At 43.7% G+C, this 25,530-nt stretch overlaps 1 protein-coding gene and 1 long non-coding RNA gene across 10 annotated transcripts in view; one reads left to right on the forward strand and one right to left on the reverse strand.

Annotated features, from left to right (window-relative positions):
• Window positions 1-25,530, forward strand: part of CLYBL (citramalyl-CoA lyase) — a 293,861-nt gene that overhangs the window by 249,180 nt on the left and 19,151 nt on the right. For 3 of the 8 annotated variants that reach the window (XR_012002038.1, XR_012002036.1, XR_012002037.1), the window contains exon 8: window positions 527-646. Coding sequence is in view for 5 of the 8 variants with exons in the window: in XM_026003693.2 (XP_025859478.1) it covers window positions 527-622 (96 nt within the window). In the remaining 3 variants the exon portion in view is untranslated. Of the gene's footprint in view, window positions 1-526; window positions 1,755-6,429; window positions 8,291-25,530 lie in introns of those variants that run through there. The other 5 variants (XM_026003693.2, XM_072760938.1, XM_026003691.2 and 2 more) reach the window with 3 other exon arrangements.
• Window positions 1-25,530, reverse strand: part of LOC112923804 (uncharacterized) — a 92,571-nt gene that overhangs the window by 34,481 nt on the left and 32,560 nt on the right. Inside the window, exon 2 of one of the 2 annotated variants that reach the window (XR_003235766.2) lies at window positions 4,757-5,001. The exons of the other annotated variant lie outside the window; for it this stretch is intronic. This is a non-coding gene — a long non-coding RNA (uncharacterized lncRNA). The remainder of the gene's footprint in view (window positions 1-4,756; window positions 5,002-25,530) is intronic. 2 annotated transcript variants of the gene reach the window in all.

The raw sequence follows: 25,530 nt of genomic DNA on the forward strand, positions 1-25,530 counted from the left end.
ACCAGAGGGATCCCTTTTTATTTTTATTTTTATTGAGTACAATCCTACCTTACATTTTCTCATCGCATGATAGTGTTACCCCTCAATTATGTTACAAGAAGGAAGCATTTGCCATTAACCTGATCATACAGCTATTTTTTCAAACAACAGTTGGTTACCAGAGCATATTACTATTTTTAAAGTTCTGTGTAATATTTTGAAAGCTATATAAGGAAGTATTTGCATTTTCCTTCCATAGTTGTGTTCTGCTTGATTTCAAGAGTTAAATGAACAGTTTCAAATACCTTGTGTATGATGCTTTTCCCCTTCATTAAAATGCTGGAGGGTTGGGGTTTTTTTTCCCCTTTTGAGGAGGAAAAAAGAAATCTTACCCCTGTAATTTACTTTGGTTTTCTCAAAAGTTGGGTAGGGAAGTCAATATAATTCAGGTAGAATCTAAAGTGTTTTTGTTGTACAAGTGTGCACAGAAAGGAAGCCTATAATTTCTGAACATTCTTTTAGGAAGTTTGTATTCTCTGTTTTCCAGGGAGCCTTTACTTTCCGAGGGAGTATGATCGACATGCCATTACTGAAGCAAGCCCAGAACATTGTTACGCTTGCCACATCCATCAAGGAAAAATGATCTGTTAAATGAAACTCTCATCAGGTGGGCTGAACATATACAGTGGGTTTCTTAAAGACAAACCATAATACTCAAGGCAACTTGTTAGTATGCCAGATCGGAACCTTTTTCCCATTTACAGTTCATGTTAATCCAATTTTTTTTGTTATCTCACTGGCCAGTTATTCCTTTAAAAATGAACTTCCTTCTTTTTGATTCCAAGCTTAAGATTTTACTGCTCATTAATGTGTTACAAATATGCACTTAATGATTTCACAGGGAGATAAAATAGTGAAGAGAGATGGGCTGAGGGGCTGTTAGGACTTTAATGAAACAGATCTTTCCCGAATATTTCTCCCTTCACATTTCTCACATTAGATGTTTCCCACATTGTTCTACTCCACACTGTAAATAATTTTAAGGCCAATCTTAAAAAATGGTAGTTAAGTGAAGGGGTTGTGTTTATTTCACTAGAAATCGGATAAAACGAGAGATGGCATAGAAAAAGTTATCATTTTTGTTCATACAGATGGCTTCTAAAAATAAATCTTCAAAACTGATTACTTTTAACCTCCACCTCCCAAAATGAAACATCCCTATATTTGAACTGCTAGGTGAGAACTATGAAAGCCCTCATCCTGGGTGAAGGCTTTGGGTCAACAGATACCAGCAATTTAAAAAAAAAAAAAATGTGCAGAAACACAAGACCATCCATTCTCTCCCTTAATTTCCCCATTTAACTGTTTGCCATTGAGGCCACTTCCCCCCTGTAAATGTATGGCCAGGACAGGGCCCCCTCAGCAATAAACTTGTAGACTCTAAGAAGACACAATGCAGCAGAGCTGGTGCATATGGTCCCCTGCGAGATTTGCATCACATTAGAGATGCTGCTGCAGGTCATATGGGCGGTATGGTTAACGGGCTTAGTAAAGCTGTTTTGAAGAGGTTAACCCAGCTTGTAGTAAGGGTAAATAAACATAACAACCAGCCATTCTTCCCTATTCAGCATGTGCTCTTATACTGAAGGCTAAAGGGTATTGAAGCTGGGAAGGATCAACTTGTGTTTGCCAGAGGACGCCAATGAAATTTGAAACACCAACAATCAGAGATTTTGTTTCTGCTCCTCATTAAATCATGAGCTTTTGTGTTGAGACTCTAGATGACTGTTCTTTAAGAAATTAACAGAATGGGAAGTTTTAAACTCTACACCAACCTTTTCATGACCTACACAGCAGCAAAGCTGCTACTCTTAGACAAACACTGCAGGGAAGGCTGTTCTGTTTATTTAAATTTGTAAATAGAAAACAGTTGTTTTTTTATTTTCATTTTTCACCTCCTCCTATACCCTTGTTGTTTATTTCCTCCATGGCCCCTACTGTACAACCCATTCAGGGGTCCACTTTGTCCCTGCCTCTTCCAGTTCCTACAGGAAGCCTAGAGGGAAGTAGAGTTGAAGGTTATATACAAGGAAGGGCGCCATGGAACCCAAGCAGAGTGGGAGAGGCCCACACACCGTCCTGCAACACCCACGCATGCAGTGCACTGAAGAAAAGGGATGATTCATTTCTAACTGGCATCCGGAAGGAACTGAATCTAGGCAGAAAGAAAAGGGATGATTCATTTCTAACTGGCATCCGGAAGGAACTGGATCTAGGCAGGAAAGTTTTTTTTGGGGTGGGGTGGGGTGGGGAACACATTCTTGAAACACCAACTAATAATCCCAAACTTGGGATCTGAGGAGACTGGGATGGGACATGCTAAGCTGGGGTCCTAGGCTGCCTTGGGCAGTGGGTCTCCTTTCTTCTGTACACCCCTCTCTCCAGCCCCTCATGAGAGCATTGTCACCCTTCACCTAGGTCATCCTGTGCTGCCACTGAGTTAGCTGTAAAGGAAGGTAGGTGCTCGCTCCATCCTCACAAGGAGCTGCCAGCAGGAGGAGGATGACACCTTAGCCAAAGTGGGAGAAAACTGGCCTCCAGCCATTTGGGGCAGCGGTCAGCAGCTACAGGAGAAGCAGCACCCACCACCACCACCACTCTTGCAGCTATGCCAGTGTGGGGTGGCAGCCATGTGTGTACCATGGTAGTTCAGGATCATAGACCTGGTTCAGACCCCTTTACTCAGAGCACAGAGACACAGGAGGACTCCGCAGAAGGCAGAAGGCAAAGGGAGGCCTCCTCTCATCCTGACCTGTCCCATATACACACCTCCTCCTCACCTGTAGAACTAACCCATGCAGGACCTGTCTTAAACAAAAGAAGAAAATGAAAGCCTTCCTTCATACTTCCCTACAGGCAGCCCCCACTTCAACCCAACTGCCCTTCCTATCCTTGTATGTTGGTGCAGATAACCAGTTGAGGATTTGACAGGATGAAAGCCCAGACATTATACTCTCTACCCCAGTTACACAGGAAACCCCCTAACCGTACATGTGAACGTCCTCAGGCCAAGGGCCCACTGAGAGCTAAGCCCTCCCTCTGAGGGCACCTCAGATTCTGGGGTGAAGGCATTGGGACCTCAGGAAAAACAGACCCCTCAGCACTGTCTCTGGGTGCTGAGAGCCTGGATGTGGCTAGGACTCCCCACCCCCATTACCAACAGACCCGTGGGTTCCTAGATACCTTACAATGTGGGACTGACTGGTCACCACACCCTTTGATCTGACACCTAAATGTCGCATTTATCTTCTTTCTCACAACCCAGTGTTCCCAATTATGGTAATATCATGAGACGAAGACCCACTAGAGCCAAAAATGCGGACCAACATCGTACTCTGAGCAAAAACCCTAAGGAGGGCCCCAAAAGAGGGTTTAGTTAGAGTCAGAGATCCTGGGGAATTCCTCCAGCTAGCAATGGCCTACAAGAGGAGGAACTTGCAGCAATCTGATTAATTAAAAACCATACCTGTTTATATTTTGTGTAGCTCATCACAAGCTGCTTCGCCATATCACCCCCTTGTTATTAATTCTTGGGGGCTAAATTATGGGTAACACTATTAAAACATTATCAGAACTAATGAGAAACAATTACTTAGAAAATGAGCCAGGACAAGATTGAGTTGAGAACATCACTGGTGATCACTGTAGATTAGTTTAATAAATCATCAGGTGCAGGGCAGGGCTGACTCTATGTATGCAAAGCCCTGTCACGGGAAAATGAAATTGAGATTTTTTTTTGCATAATTTTTTCATTAATCTCAATAGGACCCGTGTGGTGTAGATTGTTTTATTCCCCTAATACCTTGCCTGAGGGGGGGTGCCCAATAATGTCTTCATTGTTTTACTGAGATCTTAATGACAATCTGTGACAACCTCATTTTAATGTATAGAGGATTATATCAATACAATCATGTTTTATTGAAATGGTGCAGGAGAAAGTCCAGCGGAGTCAGGCACTGTCTGTGAGCACAGGTTGGGAATTTCTCGGGCATCTGGGTGCAATTCCCTTCAGATTTCCAAGTATTGAACCGTGCGCGGGCTGCCCTTAGGTCCTCTCCTCCAGGGACAGGCTGGGAAAAGCTTCCTCAAGACTTCACCACATCCTCTTTGAATTTAAAAGTAGCTCGTAGCTTGCCATGTATTGCTGGGCACATGGAATAGACCATGTAGGTTGTTGGTTGTTGTTTTTTTTTTTTTCCTTTTCTAAAATATACCTGTACGATCATTAACACATGAACCCCTAATAGTTCTGCGCGAGTTTGGGAAACTGACCTTACACTGGAGACGTTATATTTTCTAAGGACGTCTTAAGAGGATAAAGAGGAGTACGTGGCTTTTTAATTTGAAGGACATTCTGGTTTTAAGGTTTGCATTCATCTTGGAAGGGTAAATGTCCGTTTTGGTTTTTATTTGTACCTCTAGTCCTTGGAAGGCAATTGATGGTACAAAACAGGTTATAAGATTACCAGCAGGATCTTGTGCATATTAATGCGGGCGAGGGGCACCAAACCGGTGGGTCACTGAAGAGTTTGTGCCCCAGGCTCGGGGACACTGCATTGTAATTGAGGGGAAAGTGGAGGAAAGTCATTAGCAGAGCTCAGCATTTAAATGTTAAAACTTTAATCTTCCTTTCCGCGCTTTATTTTAAATCGGGGGCGGGGGCTAACCGAGCGAACAAAATGGCAAATAATTAACTTTAAAATACCTAACTTAGTACCTGAAAAGCTTGCGCCGTGGTACTGGGCAGCTCTTTGCTCTCCTGTGACGGGCGATTGTGGCTGTTGGTCGTGGTAGTTTGTTTACATTCCAGCAATTATTTGGCAGCATATTTCTTTCCGAATCGGTAAGAATTGCCAACGACATAAAGAAAGTGATGGGTGGGAAGGAACCAAAAGCGTCGTTAGCGCCTTTTGCGGTGGTTTGCTGTCGAGCCGACCCCGTTCCAGCTAAGCGGTCTGAAGCCTGCAGAATTTTTTTATTTAAAAAAAAAATTGTTTACAAGGCTTGTAAAAGACGAGATGTGTCGCTCTCGCCCTTCCTTTTTTTTTTTTTTTTTTGAATTTTGTTCGTAAGCCAACGGCTCGGCGTACCCCGTTGCTGCTGCTCCCGACAGAAGGGCTCGGCGAGCCCGGGCCGCGCGCCCCGTCGGAAGGACGTGCGCCCCCGGCCCCGCGCAAGGCCGCGTCCCCGCCGCTCCCCGAGGACGCAGGGCGGCCGGCGGCGCAAGGGGGCCCCGGGGCGCGGAGCCCGGCGGCCCCCGAGGCACCGCGCGCCGTCCCTACCCCGCGGGGGCGGCCGGGGCCGGGAGAGCCCGGTGGGCCAGGGCCGCGGACCCGCGGGCCCCCGGAGCCCGCGAGCCTGTCGCGCAGCCCGGCTGTAATGGTGGCAGATCAAAGGCTGCCCCGTGTCCCCGCGGAGCCCGGGACAATCCCGCGCCTTTGTGAGCTGTTGCTAGGAGCTCGGGAAACTAAGGGAAAGTGTCAGGAGCATGTTAATCAGACTCGTTACAGTGTAACAATAACGTCTCTCTCGGGTCTCCCAGGCCCCCAGCACCCCTGGCGCACCCTGCGCGCAGGCCCGACACCTGCGCGGGGCCCTCGCGCCCGCCCTGGGGACCCGCCGGCCCCTAGGTCCCTCCGGCACTGGCAGCGCGCAAGGCCCAGCCCTGGGGACCCTGCAAGCGCCCGGCGCGCCCCCTGGGCCCAGATCGCCTTGACCAGAGCCCCGCGCGCGCCCTTCGGCTGCCGGGCTCAGATCTGGATCCCGGGCGGGAGGGACCTTCGGAGGAATCGGATCCCACCCCCCACCCCCCACCCCCCGCACTCAGTCACTGGGCTGGATTTCCCACGATATTCAAACACCGTATTAGAATCAAGAGAAAAACGAGCATTCCATTTTAGATTGGTTTTTGGTTGAGTTTCTTCAAAAGACTCAAAAACCAACTTTGCCAATCTCCCTCTGAAATCCATAGAGGATAGATACTATGAGTGATAATCCCGAGTTTAAAAACAAAACTTTTCTGAAAGTAAAGATTCCTCTGCACTTTTTTGAGAGAATCCTTTCATTCATTCGTTTATTCATTCAACAAACATCTGTTGAGCCTGACCCGGTGCCAAACAGCTAGCTTGTATGAAAGTCATAGGACTGGTTCCGGATGCACTTTTCTTTCAAAATTAAAATGCTCTTGTGTGAAGTCAAAGGAAGAGCAAAGGCGTAAAATAATGTCAAATGCGGAAACAAAAAGTGCCATTGACTACAGTAGTGATAGTAACAAGAGAGGTGCGGATTAAGAATTTAAAACATTTGAAAAACTATACACCATATGCTTGGAAAACCAGCCACTTCTTTCATCTGTTTTATCTCCTTCTGCCCTCCTCTTTTGGTCTCTAGATGCTCGGCCAGGCTGCAGTCCTGAAGCTGGGAGTCCTGCCTGAAGTCTGAAGAGTGAAGTCAGTTTGTAAACAGCCAGTCAGACTTATCAGAACAAACACTCGATCTCATCCCATTCTCCCCTTGACTTTACACAGGGAATTGGAAAGCCGTGCTCAGGTTTAGGATAGAATTTGACCAACTGGAGGTGCCTTCCTCCAGTATGGGCTCTTGTTCAGGAACCAAGGAAGTTCCCTTGGTTTAAATGCTGAACCCTAGGTCAAAGACAAAGCTTTCTATTTATCAGAAAGGATAGAAAACGCACCCTCGGATCACCTGTGCCTATCGACCAAGGGAATCCTGTAACTATCTTAGACTTCTACGTTGGTCAAAATCAATTTCTCACACTGTGTGTGCAACATGTAAACATCTAGAAAACTGGTCCCAGAGATTAGTCTAAGCCCTGGAAGGAATTTTTAAGATTCCCTTTATTACATGTTATAAGAGAGTTGATATACTGAAAACTCAAATCTTGTGAAAAACAAAAAGAGACCAAACACCAACTACATTTTGTGATGTTAAAACGTCTAGCTAAAGGGAGATATTCAGTGACAAGAAACTGGATTTTTTTGGTCTACACAATGCCAGATAGCTGGTCTGGCCGGGTTCTGCTTTGTTTTTAAACAATGCACAAATTGCCTTAGTTATTCAGACACAGAAAATAATCAAGAGAAAAATGAACATTCCATTTCAGATAGCCTTGTGGTGGAGAGTTTCTTCAGAACACTACACACTCTAGGCTTGTGGCTTTTTTTTTTTTTTTTTAATTGGCTCTTTTGAGGTCCATGGAAGGAAGAACATAAAAACTAACATGAATTTCTGGCTTAGATTCTCTGGGAAAACTGTCTTAATAACCTGAGCACCCAAACGAGGAAAGGAGCACACCCGAGCACACCCGTTTCCTCCAGCGGATTTCCAGGGATTGGAATTCATGCAGCAACTTCTGGGGAGCTCTGTGAGACCTCTCCCAATCTGGCTGGAGGGAGCTCCCATTGCTGGGAGCTCCACCAGCATTTCCACACTAGTGCCGCATCACCTCTGTCAAGGGGCCCTGGTCTACAACTCGCTGCAGCTACTGACCCTCTTTTGCAAAGCCTGTGCATAAGCTGCAACCTCTTCCTCTCTGGCACACCCAAAAAACTCCTAAAGTTCTTCCAGACATTCCTTGAAGGTCACAGTCTGTGAGGTCTCCCCAGCTCCCCACAGACGACTTGCTGTCCCTCCCCCAGTCCTTCTGTTGCACTGGATCAGATGGCTGCTGTAGTACTTGTTGTGTGTGTGTCCCCCACCCCTCAAAGAAGAGTGTGGATGCCCTGAATACTGGACATTGCCATGCGTCTCTACGTCCCCTTCCTGCTCATCTCTCACCCCCAGCAAGAGTTTGCGACAAGTGCATTCATTCAAATTAGGAACAGTTTTTCCTCGATCAGACACTTAGGTTCTAATCCTGGCTTTCTGATGACCAGGTTGTGTTACATTTAGAGAGAATAAATGAGTATCAGTTTCTTCAGCTAGAATAATAATACCTAACTCAAAGAGTTGCTATGAGTAGGCAGTGGGCACCGAAATGCACCTCCGGGGTCCCCCTTCCACCGCTCCCACTCACTGGCTCGGCCAGCCAGGGACAGTGAGGTAAGCAGACAGCCTCCAGTTGTCAGCTCCTCCTCCTTCAGCATCTGCCTCAGATGCAGACAGCTGACCAGGGTCTCAACCTTCTCATGTCAGCCTGCATCCGGTGATGTGTAGATTTTACCACGATTTAAAAAAAGAATCTTTAAAAAAGAATGAATGTCAAATAAATAAAAACAAACAAATGAATAAATATAGTACTTTTTGAAAAGTACTAACACCACGATTGGTGCACAGCAGGCATTTAGAAAGGTCAAATAATTTCCATCCCGGTGCTGAACCTGTGCTGTAGTCCAGAATGGGAAACACCCCCAGCAGCAAACTGGCTGGAAAATGAATTTCTATTAAGTGAACCCCATTTTCTCATTTACTTTTATTGGCAGGTGAAGGATATGTTCTCACAGGACAACATATTGGTGGGACCAATCCCAGGACATGCTGGGCATGGCAGCACACTCCCAATAGCCACACACATTCTAGGGGAGCTTTGTGGCTCTTTTGTTGTTGTTGTTGTTGTTGTTGTTGTTGTTGTTATTGTTGTTGTTCAGAACTTCCTAGTCCCATTCCCAGACTATGGAAATTTCTCCCGCTATAGAGCTATTCTGACTACCAATTCATGTTTTCATTCTGTCCAAACACCCTGATTTTGGAAGCTCCCAAAGATCATACAGTACCGATTCCTGGCTGAAGGGGGCTCCATTCACACAGAAAAAAAAATGGAGTTGTGCAAATACTGGCCCTTCTAGCGGACTTGCTCAAGGTCACACAGCTGGCAAAACCAAGAAGACTATGACTAATGTCTCAAAATTAAACCACTAAACCACATAGCTCCACACCCAAGAACTCCTCTCCTAAAACCAGATTTCTGGTTTTACATTAAATTCCCCACTAAGGAAGCTCCAAATAAGTTTTTTGAAACAATGAGAAAAATAGCTGAAACCTCTTTTTCATTTTTTTTTTTTTAATGTGGGCTCCACACCCAACATGGGGCTTAAACTCACAACCCCAAGATCAAGAATCAACGGTCCAAAAAAAAAAAAAAAAAAGAATCAACGGTCCACTGAGCCAGCCAGTGGCCCCTGAATCATCTTTTTCAATAACTCCCTCCCTCAGACACAGGGCCTGGCCTAGCAGAGATATTTGAGCTCATCACAACTGAAACAACTAGTCCTCAAACGCAGTCAGGAAGCTCCATCACCAGGTAAACGCCATCCTGATGGCCCCTGGCTCCTGTAGGCCTGGATCACCTCCTAGGTTAAATATTTCCCATGCCTGCCCACTGAGGTCTGGTCTGAATGGCTAGAGAATGTCTTGGGTGGTCTAAAGAAAGGAATACCAGTGGAGGGATGAAGGAGCAGTCTGAAGGCCTCCAGGACAGAGCTATGTAAGCTCTCTGGGATTCCCCTTGGCTCCAGCCTCCCTGCTCCCTCCATGGCCTTCTTTCTCTGTCTCCTCTCTCATCCCTGTGCCTACTGTTGGCCTGTGTCCACTCCCACTCCCCTCTTCCTTAGAGTCTCCCTTTCCTTCCTCCCCTTGCAATTCCAGATGCAAAACCAACAAATGTAGGAAAGAAAATGAAATGGGGTAAAAAAAAAAAGTTTTTTTTCTAATTCTGTGTCCACATTTTGGAAGTAAATCTAGCATCTTAAATTGTGGGCAGGAGGCTCCATAGTCCTTCATTTACTATGAACTTGGCACAGTAAGTTTATTAGCCCATCTTACTGCAGAGAACCCAAGTGCAGAGGACAGCTAATATTGTACTTTGGGAACCAAAGTAGAAATGCCAGTGAGGCTGCTAATTATTCAGTAAATTAAATATCGCTGCCAAAACTGCTATTCCTAATATCCTGCATTTGATCATGTGGTCTTAATGCAAAGGCAACATTCAGATTCTATTTATGCGATAAAGATGAGGATCCTGCAAATTGATTACTGGTTCTTTATGTTTTAATAGAAATTATTTGATATGCAGCCTGAAATTTATGTTACTTATAAGTAACAATGTTCAAGGATATAAAATTTTATTTCTGTCCTGTTCTTAACTGTATTCCTTTTGGGGCCAGAGCAGGGCGAGGGGGAGCATTACTAGACAGGTAGCAATAAGTGATTATTTACAAAAACAGATATTTTCAAATTATGATAAACATTCCATTTTACATAACTAAAGGTGTGACGCGCCCCCCCCCCAATCATTTTTTACAACTATGTTTTGTAAAAGCCTTTAAAAAAATCAGTTAGCCTTTGTGTCGTCTAAGGAACTTTAAATTGCAGAATATATTTATGAGAATATTTAAGGTAAATATTTCCAAAGTAAGGAGCAAATGAATGGGCCATAAATTTGCATGCACTGCCTCTGAAAACGAGCACATTTTAAAATGGTTTGTTCAAACGGAGCCATTGGCCTTTTTCCTTCCTTCTCAGAGAGCATATGTGTTAGATTAGTACTCAGAAAAGAGCATGATTTCATAGCCTCCAGTGCTGCATTTATAAAAATTGTGATGATTTTAGGACTGCACCTCCATTTTTTGAATTTTCAAAACTTGTCCCTTTTTACTCTTTTATTTTCTTTCAACAAAGCAAAGACCGAAGAACGCTTTAAGAAATTTTATACATTCCCACAGAGTCCCAGTTTGTTGACCTTCAGGCCACGGAGTAAAACCTTCCTTTTAAGTCAACCATTCCCCATTGGGAAGCGCTCCAGCTTTTTCTTTTTATGAGGAATTTTAACTGCTGGACTTAATTTAATTATTGTATTTTGTACATACTCCCAGAAGCCCCAGGGCATGAGCTTTACTTTTTTTTCAAAACTTTCAAATGAATCTTTAGAAATGCACATTTCTGATGGTAATATTACTTCTTTCACTTGTATTTCTAATCTAAATACCAAACTTGGATCTGTTTCCTGACTTATTCACAGAGAGTTTCAACCTCGCATCTCTGCCACAGATACACTTGTGAGTCCACAAGTAAGGATGTGGTTATTTGAGCCTTCAGTGTGGATGCCTGGGCTTTATAATAACAAAATAAAAATCATCTCCAGCTGAACTACATTTTAAAAAGTTGATGGTTCTGGGAACGAGTCTTCAATAAGAACAGTTCCTAGGTGGACATTGCTTTGAAATCAGTAGCATGCTGGCCCCATGGCTGCAGTGTGCCATCATCTGTCCTTTTCGTGTCTATGAGATCCCCTCACGCACATCAACTGCTCCTCCCGATCCCAGCAGACGCTCATGTGCAAACACACACTCACGCGTAGGGAGTTGTCATCCTAAGCTAACAGCAAAGATTCAATATCTTCATTTCTCCCATACCTTTATCCACAAACATTTTATTGGGTCCCTTTTCTATTATTATTATTGGAGTTCAATTTGCCAACATATAGCATATCACCCAGTGCTCATCCCGTTAAGTGCCCCCCTCAGTGCCCGTCACCCAGTCACCCCATCCCCCTGCCCACTTCCCCTTCCACTACCCCTTGTTCACTTCACTGGGTCCTTTTGATTTCCAAATCAAACACTTTGACCACATCTTGACTATCAAAGGGGAAAAATAATTTGGGGAGGGGGGTAATTCCCTTAAAACTCAGTTAGGAATGTTGAAATGCAGGGCAAACATAAATTTTCAAAATTCATAAGATCTGACCAAAATACCTTAATGGGGTTGGAGTTGGGTTAGTTATGAAATAAATTTCATTTTAGGATTTCTGAGACCTCTGAATTTGGAAAGATGTTTTTAAGCAGAATGCTCTATGAAATGAACCTGATTTTCTGATTGACTTTGATTTAAATTTTAAATTAGAAAAATCACAGCATTTAGGTGCCATAGAAGGACTCTAGAGATCACCTAGGCCAATGGTTCTTGACTCTACACATTAGAATTACCTGGTGGGCATTTAATAAATACCAATGTCTGGGCCCCACTGAGACTCATTAAATCAGGCGCTGGTCTGACCTGTCATTTTTCAGATACAAACAAAAACAACCAAGCAAAACTCTGAAAGATTAAATATGCCTTTTACATTAGGGATCTGAGTCTAATTATGCTATAACATACTTTGGGAACTCCCAGCCAGGCTAACCTTTAGAAGCAAACTTACTTACAAGTAAGTAATAAGTAAATTTCCATAATTCAGTTTAGGGTCACATTAATTATAAAATAGTTGATTGATTCTTCCCATGTGATGGTACTTTCTAATGTTTACACATTCACATCCCTGACTGATTCACAGAAAAGGTTAGTATAATCATAGTCTTAAAATGTCTCACACTTAATTTTTAAAATATGGTACATTTATATGGATGGTTACCCTCCTATACATTGTACTTAAAAGTTTGAACTCTTCAGTGGCAGCGTCATACTTCATGACTAATATTCTGTAAGGGTTTTTTTACATGCATTTAAAACGTTCAAGCAGAAAGCAATATTTGTTCCAGTATTATCTGAAGATCTCAAAACGCCTGAATTTTATATTGTACAGTTTTTATAGAAATGGAGTCAGGGATGTCAAACAACAACTCATCTTGAGTGAGTGAGTCCCCACATTCCCCCCGAAGGCAGGAGTGAGCTCAGCCATCGGCTCTGAAGGCTCTGAAGGCCCCGAGAGAACAAGAGAGGCCATGCTGAGCAAAAGAGCTCCTTATAGTAAGAAGCCTCAGCCTGGGACTCAGCAGACTTTTGAGCCATCTTTGTAAACAGTCGCCCTTACTGGCCTCCCCCCAAGAACATCATCTCCCTCACCTTTTACACTCCCCCAAATCTGCCTCCTTCTCCTCTTTTCCCATCAGAGACAGCAAGCTCACAGGTCACAAAGGCAAGGGGAGAGCCCAGTCTTTTTTGACTTGAGGTCCTGGTTCTCTCAGGCAAAGACCTCCCAGGAGAGATCCAGGAGACTTTGATCTCAGTTATTTGCTTTGGGCTAAAAGACCTCTGGTTGGCCACTACTCTAGGATCCTAATAAGGCCAGGACCTGGGATCACAGATGCAAACTTTTTTTTTTTTTTTTAACCAAAGGGGACACTGAGGTGCAGTGATTCAAGCGATAGAGTTGCTAGGAGAGAGTAGGTTAACATGTGGCCGACTGAGATAGAACAGTTTATTGATTCGCTCCTCCAGAGGGGATTTATTGAGCTCCTATTATGTGCCTATGCTAAGTGATGGCACTGCGTTCATAACGGCTAAGAGGGCAATCCTAGAGATGGCCCTATGTCCTCTATGGTCCAGGAGTTTTGTCAGGAGTGAAAGCAAGATGGGCTGTTGAGACCTTTCTTATTCTGGTTTTCCCCATCCCCATTCCGTTCTAATTACTCTTTATTATCCCTTATAACAAATATGCAGATGCACTAAGAACCTAGCTCGAGGTCTGAAAGCAAAAAAAAAAAAAAAGGAAGAAACCTACAAGTATTTTACAGGTAAATTCTCATGTAGCCATAAAAACGAATGTTTATAAAAAGATTAAAATTTTTTCAGGGCAAGGAGAACTGCTGAAGGCAATATGTTTTTGCCTATCAAATTAATCATTTTATGAGTAGTAACCTCTGAGGCCGACACTCACATGGCTGGTGGCAGTGTGACCAGGTCCAGTCCTCCTGGAAAGTTTTGGGCAGTGTATACCAATGGACTTGTCATCATCTTCTTGTACCTTTTAAACCTGGATCTGAGGATTTATCCTAAGGAAATTTTGTGATCCTAAATGTAGAAAAAGCCTCATTCACGAAGACTACTTGATTTACAATTATATCATTTAAATTACTGAGCTGTGGTTAAGTAAACCATGGAACATTTCTTGGATGGAATATTAGCAGCCCTGAAAGCTGGTGTTTCTGAAGAAAATAAGAAAATGCTCTTAATATAAAGCTAAGGTCAAAAACAAATACCAAGCTTCATATGCAGAGTCTGGAGATAGACTGCCGGGCTCTTCCGCTTATTATCTACTGCTGGTACTCACTTCTCTGTGCCTCAGTTTTATTATCTGTGAAAAGGGGTAATACTAGTAGCTATCTCATAGGTTGATAGGAAACTTACATGAGGTAGGACATATAAAAAACTGGGGCACCTGGGTAGCTCAGTGGTTGAGCATCTGCCTTTAGCTCAGGTTGTGATCCCGGGGTCCTGGGATCGAGTCCCACATCTGGCTCCCTCTGAGGAGCCTGCTTCTCCCTCTGCCTGTGTGTCTGCCTCTTTCTGTGTGTCTCTCATGGATAAATAAATAAAATGTTTTAAAAATAAAATCTTAAAATATATCAAAATTTTAAAAACCAAGTTGGGGCTAATTACAAATACAAATCTACTGAAACACTGCTTTTGATCATTATATGATCATACTGAGAAGACCCTGAAAAGAGAGGCCCTAGCAGGCTGTCTTCACATGATTGGAGACATGCTGCTGCCAGGACTCTGGGCAGGGACTCCTTCTGACTTGGCCACCATGGTCACTTCTCATCACAGGGAGGACAGGCTCAGCTGTGCTGGGCGGTGGAAGGCCACCCAAGATTTGCAAGAAAGTACACAAGTCCCAGTCCCCACTCTGGCACCGACTCCCAGTGAGGTCTTGGGATGACACTCTTCCTTCTCTATAAGGAAGGATCTCTGATGCAATTAGCAGCCTCCAAGAAAGAGAAAAGCAGTTTGAGGGAATTTTTGAGATACTGCCTCAGAGGTAGAAGAAGTGATTCTGAAAACTGTAATACTCCACTCCAGCTCTCCTTCCAGAGCAGAGAGCCCATCTGCTCTGTTTACACACCTGGACCTGGTGTGAAGGGCGGTTTGGAGGAGGTGGCTTCCTGACCATTTGTGGAATCCTTCCTGCTTCCAAGCAGCACGCTACAGGCAGGCCTTCAAAGAAATACCAGAAGCCAAGTGTACTATCTGTCATCACTTACTAATGCTTGAAGCTTTTCATATAACAAAAGGGGAAGAAACAGCCCTACCTCGCATTGTGGGAGCCTGATAATTCTTCCATGAGCTCTACACCAAAAGGGCTTTCTCTTAACTGTAAGTATTAGATCCGATTAACATAGGCAACCAGTGCTTCTGGTAAGTAAAATTGGAAGAAAATAACTGTTCTCAACTTTATTTCATCTCCCGCTATAATAAGGAAGGAATTGATAAGTTGCAATGACAAGTAACTGCGTGGTTTTTTTTTTTTTTCATTTTGGGGGGTTTTTGGTGGCCTTTTTTTAGACAAATATGTCCCATTTAAAAAAATGTCAACATCATTTTTCTACACATACTCTTGTGAGGTAGGAATTAAACCACAGAGACAGAAGGGTTATCTGTTTGTTCATTCCTGGCATCCAGCATGGTGCTTGCTGGCCCTTAATAAATTTCTGTTGAAACTAAAAGCCTACAGAATGGGAGAAGATATTTGCAAATGACATATCAGATAAAGGGCCAGTATCCAAGATCTTTTTTTTTTTAAGATTTTATGTATTTATTCATTAGAAACAGAGAGAGAGAGAGAGGCACAGACACAGGCAGAGGGACAAGCAGGCTCCATGCAGGGAGCCCAACATGGGACTTGATCCCGGGTATCCAGGATCACACGCTGGGCTAACAGCGGCGCTAAACTGCTGAGCCACCCAGGCTGCCCAGTATCCAAGATCTATAAAGAACTTATTAAACTCAACAGCAAAGAAACAAACAACCCAATCATGAAATGAGCAGAAGACATGAGCAGAAATTTCACCAAAGACATACACATGGCCAACAAGCACATGAGAAAATTCTCCACATCACTGGCCATCAGGGAAATACAAATCAAAACCACAATGAGATACCACCTCACACCAGTGAGAATGGTGAAAATTAACAAGGCAGGAAATAACAAATGTTGGAGAGGATGTGGAGAAAGGGGAACCCTCTTGCACTGTTGGTCGGAATGTGAACTGGTACAGCCACTCTGGAAAACTGTGTGGAGGTTCCTCAAAGAGTTCAAAATAGACCTGCCCTACGACCCAGCAATTGCACTGCTTTACCCCAGAGATACAGATGTGGTGAAAGACCACATTTACCCCAGAGATAATTTACCCCAGAGATACAGATGTGGTGAAAGACTGAGACACCTGCACCCCAGTGTTTATAGCAGCAATGTCCACAATAGCCAAATTGTGGAAGGAGCCTCGGTGTCCATCAAAAGATGAATGGATAAAGAAGATGTGGTCTGTATATACAATAGAATAAGCTTTGCACAGTGGCAGTATCGTAGCCAATGAGGTTTATCCAAAGCGCAATTATTGCTACAATAGAATATTACTCAGTCATCAGAAAGGACGAATACCCCCATTTGCTTTGACGTGGATGGAACTGGAGGGTATTATGCTGAGTGAAGTAAGTCAATCGGAGAAGGACAATCATACAGTTTCACTCATACAGGGAATATAAAAAATAGTGAAAGGAAAAAAAAATAGTGAAAGGGATAATAGGGGAAAGGAGAGAAAATTAGTGGGAAAAATCAGAGAGGGTGACAAACCATGAGAGACTCCTAACTCTGGGAAACAAACAAGAGATAGTGGAAGGGGAGGTGGGCAGACGGATGGAGTGACTGGGTGACGGGCACTGAGGGGGGCACTTGACAGAATGAGCACTGGGTGTTACACTATATGTTGGCAAATTGAACTCCAATAAAAAAGATACACATATAAAAAATAAATTTTTGTTGAATGAATGAAGTAATAGATTAGTGAACCAAATGAAAGATGTTCTCCTCTCTATTGTATTAGATGCCAGGGATATAAAAATGTGTGTAACTCAGGGTCCCACTCTTAGCAGCTCACTCTGGTGGCAGAGCCAGACCTACAAATGGAGAATGATTCAAATGCAGTGATAGATTCCTAAAATCATACCACTGATCATCAGTATTCATGGAGCTCCCAAAGCTCCTCCTATTTCAGGTATACACAGCAAAACATAACCCCTTCCTTCACAGTCTGGTCCAGAAAGCAAGCATGAAGCATAAAAAGCCCAAAACCACATGGAAAGCAAAATGGAAATATGTACACTACAGAGAGGCAGCATGCCGTGATTTCATCATACAGACGACTCTGACATCAGACTGCTTGAGTTCACAAAGCTGTGTGGCCTTCGACAAGATGCTTAACCTTTCTGGGCTTTAATCATTCCACTTGTAAAATGGGGATAATACTGAGACTTACCTTACAAGGTTGTTATGAGAAATACTTGGGTTAATATCTGTAAAATACTCAAGATAGTGCCAAGCTCATACTAAGTACTATGATAAATATATGTGAAAAAAATATTTCCTGTATTCTTTGAATTTTAAACTCTAAGAACTCTTTGGCTTTTTCTTTGTGCATGCCAGATATTCTCCCCAGATAAAACATACAACCAAATGCAACTCCAAAGCTGTGGGCTAAGCTTAAGAAGGGAAGGAGAAGTGAGATTCCTATCTGCTTGTGGAAAATAAGCATTTGGCAGAATGGAAAAAATTCTCCAAGCCAAGATACCTAAACCAGGACTGCAAACTCGTTCTAAACAACCACTACTCCCTTCTCCCTAGTCCAGGACAGAGACTGCTAATCAACCTCAGTATCCTTTCCAACGGAGTCTAGATTCAGGGTCCAAATTATTGTCCAAAAAGGACCCCAGGTATTGACTACTAACCAAGGCCTACTGGATCTCTGGCCTAACCCCTATCTTATGGTTGGCCTCAGGGTTGTTCTTCCCACTGGGTCCACAGTTGCATGGTGAACCGCCTGCTCCCATGACTGAAGCCCAGCTCCCAAAATGCCCTGCCAGACCCCACTCCTGAAAAAACACTAATGGAGTGGGTCCCATTCTGCCCTCCCTAGTGGGTCCATGGCTGATGGCTAATTCTGTGACCTCAGCTAAGCAAGTTACTTAACTTCTTTGAGCCTCAGAATCTGATTCTTCCTAGGAAAATAGGATCTCTCCCTCTCTCAACTGTTGCAAAGATTAAATAGGATAATGCATATAAATAGATCTGGCTGGAATACTGGAGTAGGCTCCCAGTAAATGGTAGGTCCCATTATTGCTAAGCCCTGCTCTGTATTCCCTCCAGCCAGGCCCAGTGCCTTTGTGACTTCATCCCCAGGGTCCCGGCATAACTTAAAACAGGGCTGGGATGCCCCTGTTTAAGCCACTGCTACCGGCTCCCCCCAACACAGGATTAATAGTCCATCACGAACTCAAGGTCATACAGGCTCCACCACAGTGGCTGGCGGGGAGGGGCAGAGGTGGGGCGGCAGCTTGGGGATGGGGAGTGGGAGTGAGGGGATCACCAAGGTGCATGCAAGGACTCACTGACCCTACTAAGGATCAACAGAGAGGGCACTTGGCTCCAGTAAGCGGAGAGGGTGTCTCTTCTTCAGGCAGGGACCAGGGGCAAGACCAGGCCGATGGTGACCCACCTGTCTGCCTCCTCCTGCTCCTCTGAATGCAGCGCTGACTCACCTAAGACTTTCCATTTCTGGAGGCACTCCCCTTACTTCCTCCCATTGGATCTTGGTATGGATGACTCAGTTATGAGTTCCTGTCCCTTCCGCAGATGGGAGCATTGTGCCCTGAGAAGCTTAGCCGCAGTCTTCTCCCGCTGCCTCTGCCTCTCCGCTCTGCTTTCCTGCTCTGACTCTGCCTCCTCTCTCTGTCTTTGCCTGCTCTTACCAATATGTGTGTAATATCCCCCCACCCTCACAGAGAGGAGCAGTTCCCACTGGCCTTCCAGAGAAAGCAGTCTGGCACCCTTTAGCCCCAACCCATGTTCAAGAGCAGCAAATTAGTCAAGGCCTGGCATCTCTGGGTCATCTGCGGGATAGCCAAGTGACCCTTCTCTCCTCCCTACATCCACCACTTCCTGGGCCTGGCCTGCGATTTGACACCTCCAAACCCAGAGCCCTTCATGTAAAGGCCCTGTCAACATTTCCATCACAGACTTCTCTCCTGAGAGTTGACAAGTTAACTTGGAAAATGAAATGAGCCCAAGCGGAAAGTTGCCTTACAAGGGCAGAGAGAGTACAGTGCAGTGATGCTCTCAAAGAGAGTCGGTGTTGAAAGGGCGGCCAATTTAATGTCTGCATTAAAAACGGATTTGTGTGGAACACAGTGCTTCTTTTAATTGCTCCAAATAAATATCCCGGGTAATTTTAAGAAAGACTGCTGCAGTAGCTTCCCAAGCAGCACGAGCCATATATTACCAGGAAGTGCTTTGGGGTATTGTTTGCTGAAAAAGGCGTTACATAAATTGAAACTCCTTTTGCTCAGAGCCGAGTCCTGAAAGTTCATGCAGTGAGAAACATTTCTCACCATGCACAAACTGTGAATTGTATATAAAATTAAATTTTCTGATTAAAATCTGCATTGTTGGACCTCCTGCTGACTGCCACCATTTTGCTGAAATAAGATACTATTTGTGGTAATGGCAGCACAGGAAACCTGTTATCATTGATTGTAAACTGGCCTCACTCCTACGGCTTAAAAAATCTGGAGAGCTTTATTGTGCAAACATTGCATTTTCCTTACAAATATTACAGAGCAAAGCTTTACCATGGATTCATCAGCTGGGGTGCACACAGATTACAATCCAACCCATCGGCCCTAAATCTCCTGCACACCCAACAGAGGGCTGCAGGTAGGGTTGGGCAAGGTGCAAGATGTCAGCACAAGGATACAAGCATATATAACCATCTGCTATCTAATTTTTAAAATGTTTGGCTTCACAAGGGCGTTATTATGAGAGACAAGGAAGATAAAAGAAAAAGATGAGGCCCAGGAAGAATTAAAATTCAACAACCCACCCTACCCCCACCTGTGTGGGCCCCAGAGACTGCCAGCATGGCCCCAGCCCCTTGCCCAGGACTGCCAACTTCTGAGCCCAGGTCTGAGAATCAGCTTTATGACAATCAGCTAGAACACTGCCCAGAAGTGCTGAGAGAGGGATCCACGCTAATAGCTTCGCTTGACAAATGCAGAATCTGAAACCAAAACAATGACTTTTTTTTTCCTAAGAAGATCTGTGTTCAGAATTAGAACCCCAAGGGCTGGCTTTTCATCTTTCATTTTCCCCAGCTTTGAGTTTACAAGTGTACACTCTCCAAAAGTCAACATCAGCCAGCCACACATAAATATTTTTTATTGCCTCTTAACCATTAGAATAGATTGTCCCTCTCTTTCATTTCGTAAATCACTTTGTTGCTTGGGTGATACAAAATTGCTTTGACATACAAAGAAAGATGGGGCGTGGGGATGGGGGAGGGGTACAGGGTGGAGAAAGGTTTCACAAAATGATTGATCCATAGTGGTATATCTCATGTTTTGACAAATAAAATGAACCAACTTCTTAAGTCTGAATTTAATAAATCTCACCAAATCTTTTTTGAGAAAAGATCACTAAGGTTACGGGCAAAGCCAGGGCTAAAGTAGAATAAGCTAAGCTATGTGCTCTGAGGGAGCAAATGCAAGGTAAGTGGCTTGAGGTGGATGCGTACTGGAGACCTGAAGTTCAAAAGCATAGACTTCCTGGAAGGCACCTGTGTAAAATGGGTAGGATCACACATCACATCACATCACATCACATCACATCACATCACATCACATCACATCGGGCTCAAGTGTCCTTTTGCACTTTCCTTGCCCAAAAAGCCAATGCTAGGTATTCTTATTCATTAACTAAACCGTCTCACCTGTAGGAAAAATATGTGGAGGGTAAGAAACAGGAAGTGCCCAGCGGGGTACCTGACCCAATCCCCTGTGTATTACCTTGCCTGTAGAATAGAATTTGAGGAAACTACTAGTAATTATGCAGACTTTTGTTTCAATTGCATAACCACTAAACAAATTAAAGTAACTTACAAATCCATAAGTTAGCTAATTTTGAAAATTATTCCACTGTTTTTTTTTTCTCCCTCTGGACTTCTCTTGTAATTCTCAGTCTTTCATGGTTTCCACAACTCTAAATAGCTCTAACCCGAGTTTCTTAAATGAACATAGTGGGGGGTGGGGAGGAGTTATCTGTTTTCCCTTTTTCTCTTATTACTTACCATCCATACACATGCCTTCTATTTGAAAACCAATAATAAAATCAGTTGCAATATTACACCCATCCATTCGATAATATGTCCTGAACTTACCAGGTGCTAGGAGCTAAACTATTAATCCTCCTTCACTCAAGAGTTGTGCCAGCCTGAGGAATACATCAGAAGTCCCAAATTTACTGTCTTTTGAACTAAGATTTGAAGAAACCAAGAGAATCTACAACAGGAACTTGCATCTGACGGCACCTCCTTCTCCCAACTTCACTTTTCTCTTTTGCCTTAACTCCTACTTCTTTCCAGTTAACTACAGATCCTGGCCTTCTCCTTGTTCCCCATAGGGCTCTGCTACTGGAAGGATTCCTTTCCATGGTTCTGTTATCCCCTCTAGTCTTGACCAAAGATGAAATACTTGATCTCCCCATGCTTCTGCCCAAACTTAACCCACATTTTTGCTCTAGGCTTCCATTTATTCTTAAAGACAAAAGTTTCTGTAAAAAAAAAAAAAAAATTAACAATATTCCACTGACTTTTTCACAGCTTGCAGCAAGAAGACATAATGCCAGTCCCTCTCTAGGACACCAAAAGTCAATGACAGGATAGACACATTCAAAAATGAGTCAAGATTTAATAGGCTGGACAAGCCAATCATACCCTGCTCAAGTGCTCTGGCAACCATAGCCAAAGAGTGGGCAAAGCTTGGTAATATGTCAAGAGGGGAGGAGCTGGGGTGAGAAGGAGCTCCAGGAGCCAGTTGCTTCCCCTCCCCCAACAAGGCCCTTAAGTCCAGGCATATGCTAAAAGGCTAGACAGTGAGGCCCTGCCTGCCTAAAAGGAATGGAAATTTCTAGTACCTCTCCATCTCAAGGAAGAGGTGAGTTCTCAGGTAGGTATCTGCCATTGTGATGGTTGGTCATCACCCAGTTCTTTTCCCTATTAGTCCCTGAAAGAGAAAGGCCAAGCCCCATGCCTCCATGAACCTACTCTTCATCACAAATCACAGAGGCACCAGATTTATTAGACAAATAGCCATGGAGGTATCAACTCTCCTCAGCCAAGGGGGAGTTGAAATCCCATCATTTACCAGTAAAAAGAATCCAGTACCATGCTCATCTCCCTTTTTCCCTCTCCAAGTCTCCACCTTTCCCCTGGTATGGAGTGTCTTCTTTCTATCATCCCTCTACTTCTCGTGCCCTTCCTGAGTTCTAGCTCTTTCTTTTGGGTTGGCTGACACCAGAGGGCAACATAATCTTACCTACTTGTCATTTCTTTCATTTCACCAGTAGAGGGAAGAGTTTGAGAGAACCTACCAGAAGCAGGAGGTAATGTGGAAATTATTTTGAAATACGGAATTAGCTAGCCCACTAGGACAGCTCTCTCAAATGCATCCCGTGCCAAGGCATTCTGTTCCCGTTGGTAAATAATCTGTTATAAAACTGTTTAAATGCATATTAACTCACCAGAGCACGACACTGGCAAAATTTCCCTCTAGGCTGTATTTTACAAAGAGACAACTTTCAAGTGATGTGAGACCTGAGAGTAAACTAACAGAAGTCATACATTATTCAAGGTAACACTGCTGCTCCATCCCTTACTCACCACTTAGTCTTTTGAGATCTAGCTTTTTTGTTTCAGAAATAATTAGTAAGGCATTTAGCTCTAAGTGATCTTGTTTTGGGTACCCATCGTCTTCCCTCTCTAGGTGCTCTGAGGGTACATATGGGCTTATTTGGGCAAGTAAGGCTGAGTTAATCAGAATGACTGATTATGAATCAAGCAGCAGAGCCCTAGGGAAGAAGTGCTCCAGAAGCCTCTGTCAAACTTAGAAGTCCAATGCAAGGGCATACTCCATCACAACCTCCCCATTCTGCCACATAAATCAGAGAACGTTCCCCTTAAAAATGTTGGGAAGGAAGGGATTCGGAAACTAAATCTGTGCCAATAAACTGACCATTTACCAATCATCCTGACCAAGTTAACATCAATACCTTTAAAAAGTAGACAACGTGGGGCTAAGCAATCTGCTCAACCATTGCAATGTGCTCAATTGTTTGAATCTAATTACTTGGCCTGGATATTTTCTGCTTGGTATCCCCAGCCTTTGAACCTTTTCCAAAGCCAGAGCTTTATAGAAAAGGTCTTTGAAAACCCTAAGAGTCTGTGATTCTGTCGTTCTTTAGATGGATTTTTGATCCAAGTGGCTGAATTTATCCTTTGCCTTTATTTCTTCATCAACACTCTTTCTTTGATTAATTATCTAAAGTGAGAGTTCTCATCCTGAGTTCCAGAAGTGGACTTGAGCAATTCTATGAATCTCTGGAAATTGTGGGCAAAATTCTATATGTGTGTACATGCACAGTGTTTCTAGGGAGAGGACACATAACTTTAATCAGATTCTCAAAGGGCTCCAAGACCTCTGTCTTGTCACTGTACATTCGTGATGTTCACTAGACCAGGGTTTCCTCAATCAACATGCAAGAACAGGTTACAGATGTGTGCCTGGGTCTTTGAGTCCAGACAGGGCCAGGAATGGCTGGCCAAGAGCTGCCCAGTTGCTATAAAAATATTATTTTCTCTGTGTGCCACAGTGTTTAACAAGTTGGGAAGCACTACATAAACTCTTCGCTTTTTTTGCTTTTTTTTTTTTTTGAAAGTAAGCGCCACATCAATATGGGGGCTCAAACTTATGACCCTGAGATCAAGAATCTCATGTTCCACTGACAGCCAAACAGGTGCCCCTAAACTCTTTCTTCACTTTTATCGCATCCACCGTCTTTGCTTTCTGCATCTCTTTCATCATTTCCATTTCCATGGCCTTAATTTTCTAGAAAGAAGTGTGGTGTGGATCTGGCCATCTATGGTACAATCTGCCCTTGTGTACTTTGACAGGAAAGAAAATGCCATTGTACTATTCCCTTTCAGAAATGCTCCCTGGCTCCCACATCTGGGAATTTGCCTTGCTGGCCACATGGTAGTAAATGAGACCAGCTCATACCCCCCTTTCCTGGGAGATTCCTTTTGCTGATTCCTTGCATCTGCCCCTTTCCTATAGTAGCTCTGTCTTGTCCAGAAGTATCTGGAAGAATCTCTATGCCAGATAAATGGCTCCCAGCTTCATTCCAAATATTCCTCAAAAGAGGAATTCTTTCTTTAGAAAGAATCCGTGAAAGCAGACATTAAAATTTTACATAGAAGGGGGCCAGGGTGGCTAGCTGTTTAGTGCCGCCTTCAGCCCAGGGCCTGATCCTGGAGACCAGGGATCGAGTCCCACGTCCAGCTCCCTGCATGGAGCCTGCTTCTCCCTCTGCCTGTGTCTGTCTCTGCCTCTCTCTCTGTGTCTCTCTCGTGAATAAATAAATAAAATCTTTAAAAAATAAAATAAAATCTTACATAGAATCCATGTAGAACCAAATTCAAACTCAAACATAATAAACAAGGCAGGCAAAGTCTCTTGGGTCCTGGCTAACACAAAGTACCCTGAAAACAGTTACCTTTTTAGCCCTTCCCTGCCCAAATCCCTAAGCACACAAAAGCCCCTATAGTCCTTGACCAGACAGGCCATCTGGGATCAGTCTCATCACCTAATACTCAGATCACATCATTTTCCTAGCAACAACTTCATAATTTTGGTAAACTAAGAAGTATCCCATCCACTTAGTTTATTTGTTTATTTTTTGTAATCTCTGCACCCAACGTGGGGCTCAAACTCACGACCCTGAGATCAGGAGTCACATGCTCTTCTGACCAAGCCAGCCAGGTGTCCCAGTATGCCACCCACTTAGGATTAATTTATGATTCAGACTTTTGTATGAGTCAACAGAATGTTGACAATTGTCTGCTGTACTTCATCTGTCCTTTTCAAAGTCTTGAATACCTAATCTTTTTTTTTTTTTTAATGATAGTCACAGAGAGAGAGAGAGAGAGAGAGAGAGAGAGGCAGAGACACAGGCAGAGGGAGAAGCAGGCTCCATGCACCGGGAGCCCGATATGGGATTCGATCCGGGGTCTCCAGGATCACGCCCTGGGCCAAAGGCAGGCGCCAAACCGCTGCGCCACCCAGGGATCCCTTGAATACCTAATTCTTAAATATTTTTCTAGCCCATACTGTGTTGCTATTAGAGAATAAAACTATCTCTCTGCGTTTTACCAGTTAATCCAAGCTGACAGCCCAAGATTTCAACCACATTAACTGATCCTTGACATAGTCCTGACCCATAACTTCCTAGTCAATACACCATTTCAAAAATACTTAACTTCTGAGGAAAAGAAATCGTTGCTAAACCATAAGGAACTATAAGCACTTGTTTCTTAAATATATAACTGCAGTGTTACTAACTAGGAGGCTATCTGGCATAAAATAAGGAATGTAAAGTCAAGAGTGTGGGTGTTCCTCTCCTTTTGGGGTGGCACTGGGAGAGTCTGCTAAATCTGT

Source organism: Vulpes vulpes, chromosome 6, assembly GCF_048418805.1.
Source record: "Vulpes vulpes isolate BD-2025 chromosome 6, VulVul3, whole genome shotgun sequence".
Lineage (NCBI taxonomy): Eukaryota > Metazoa > Chordata > Mammalia > Carnivora > Canidae > Vulpes > Vulpes vulpes.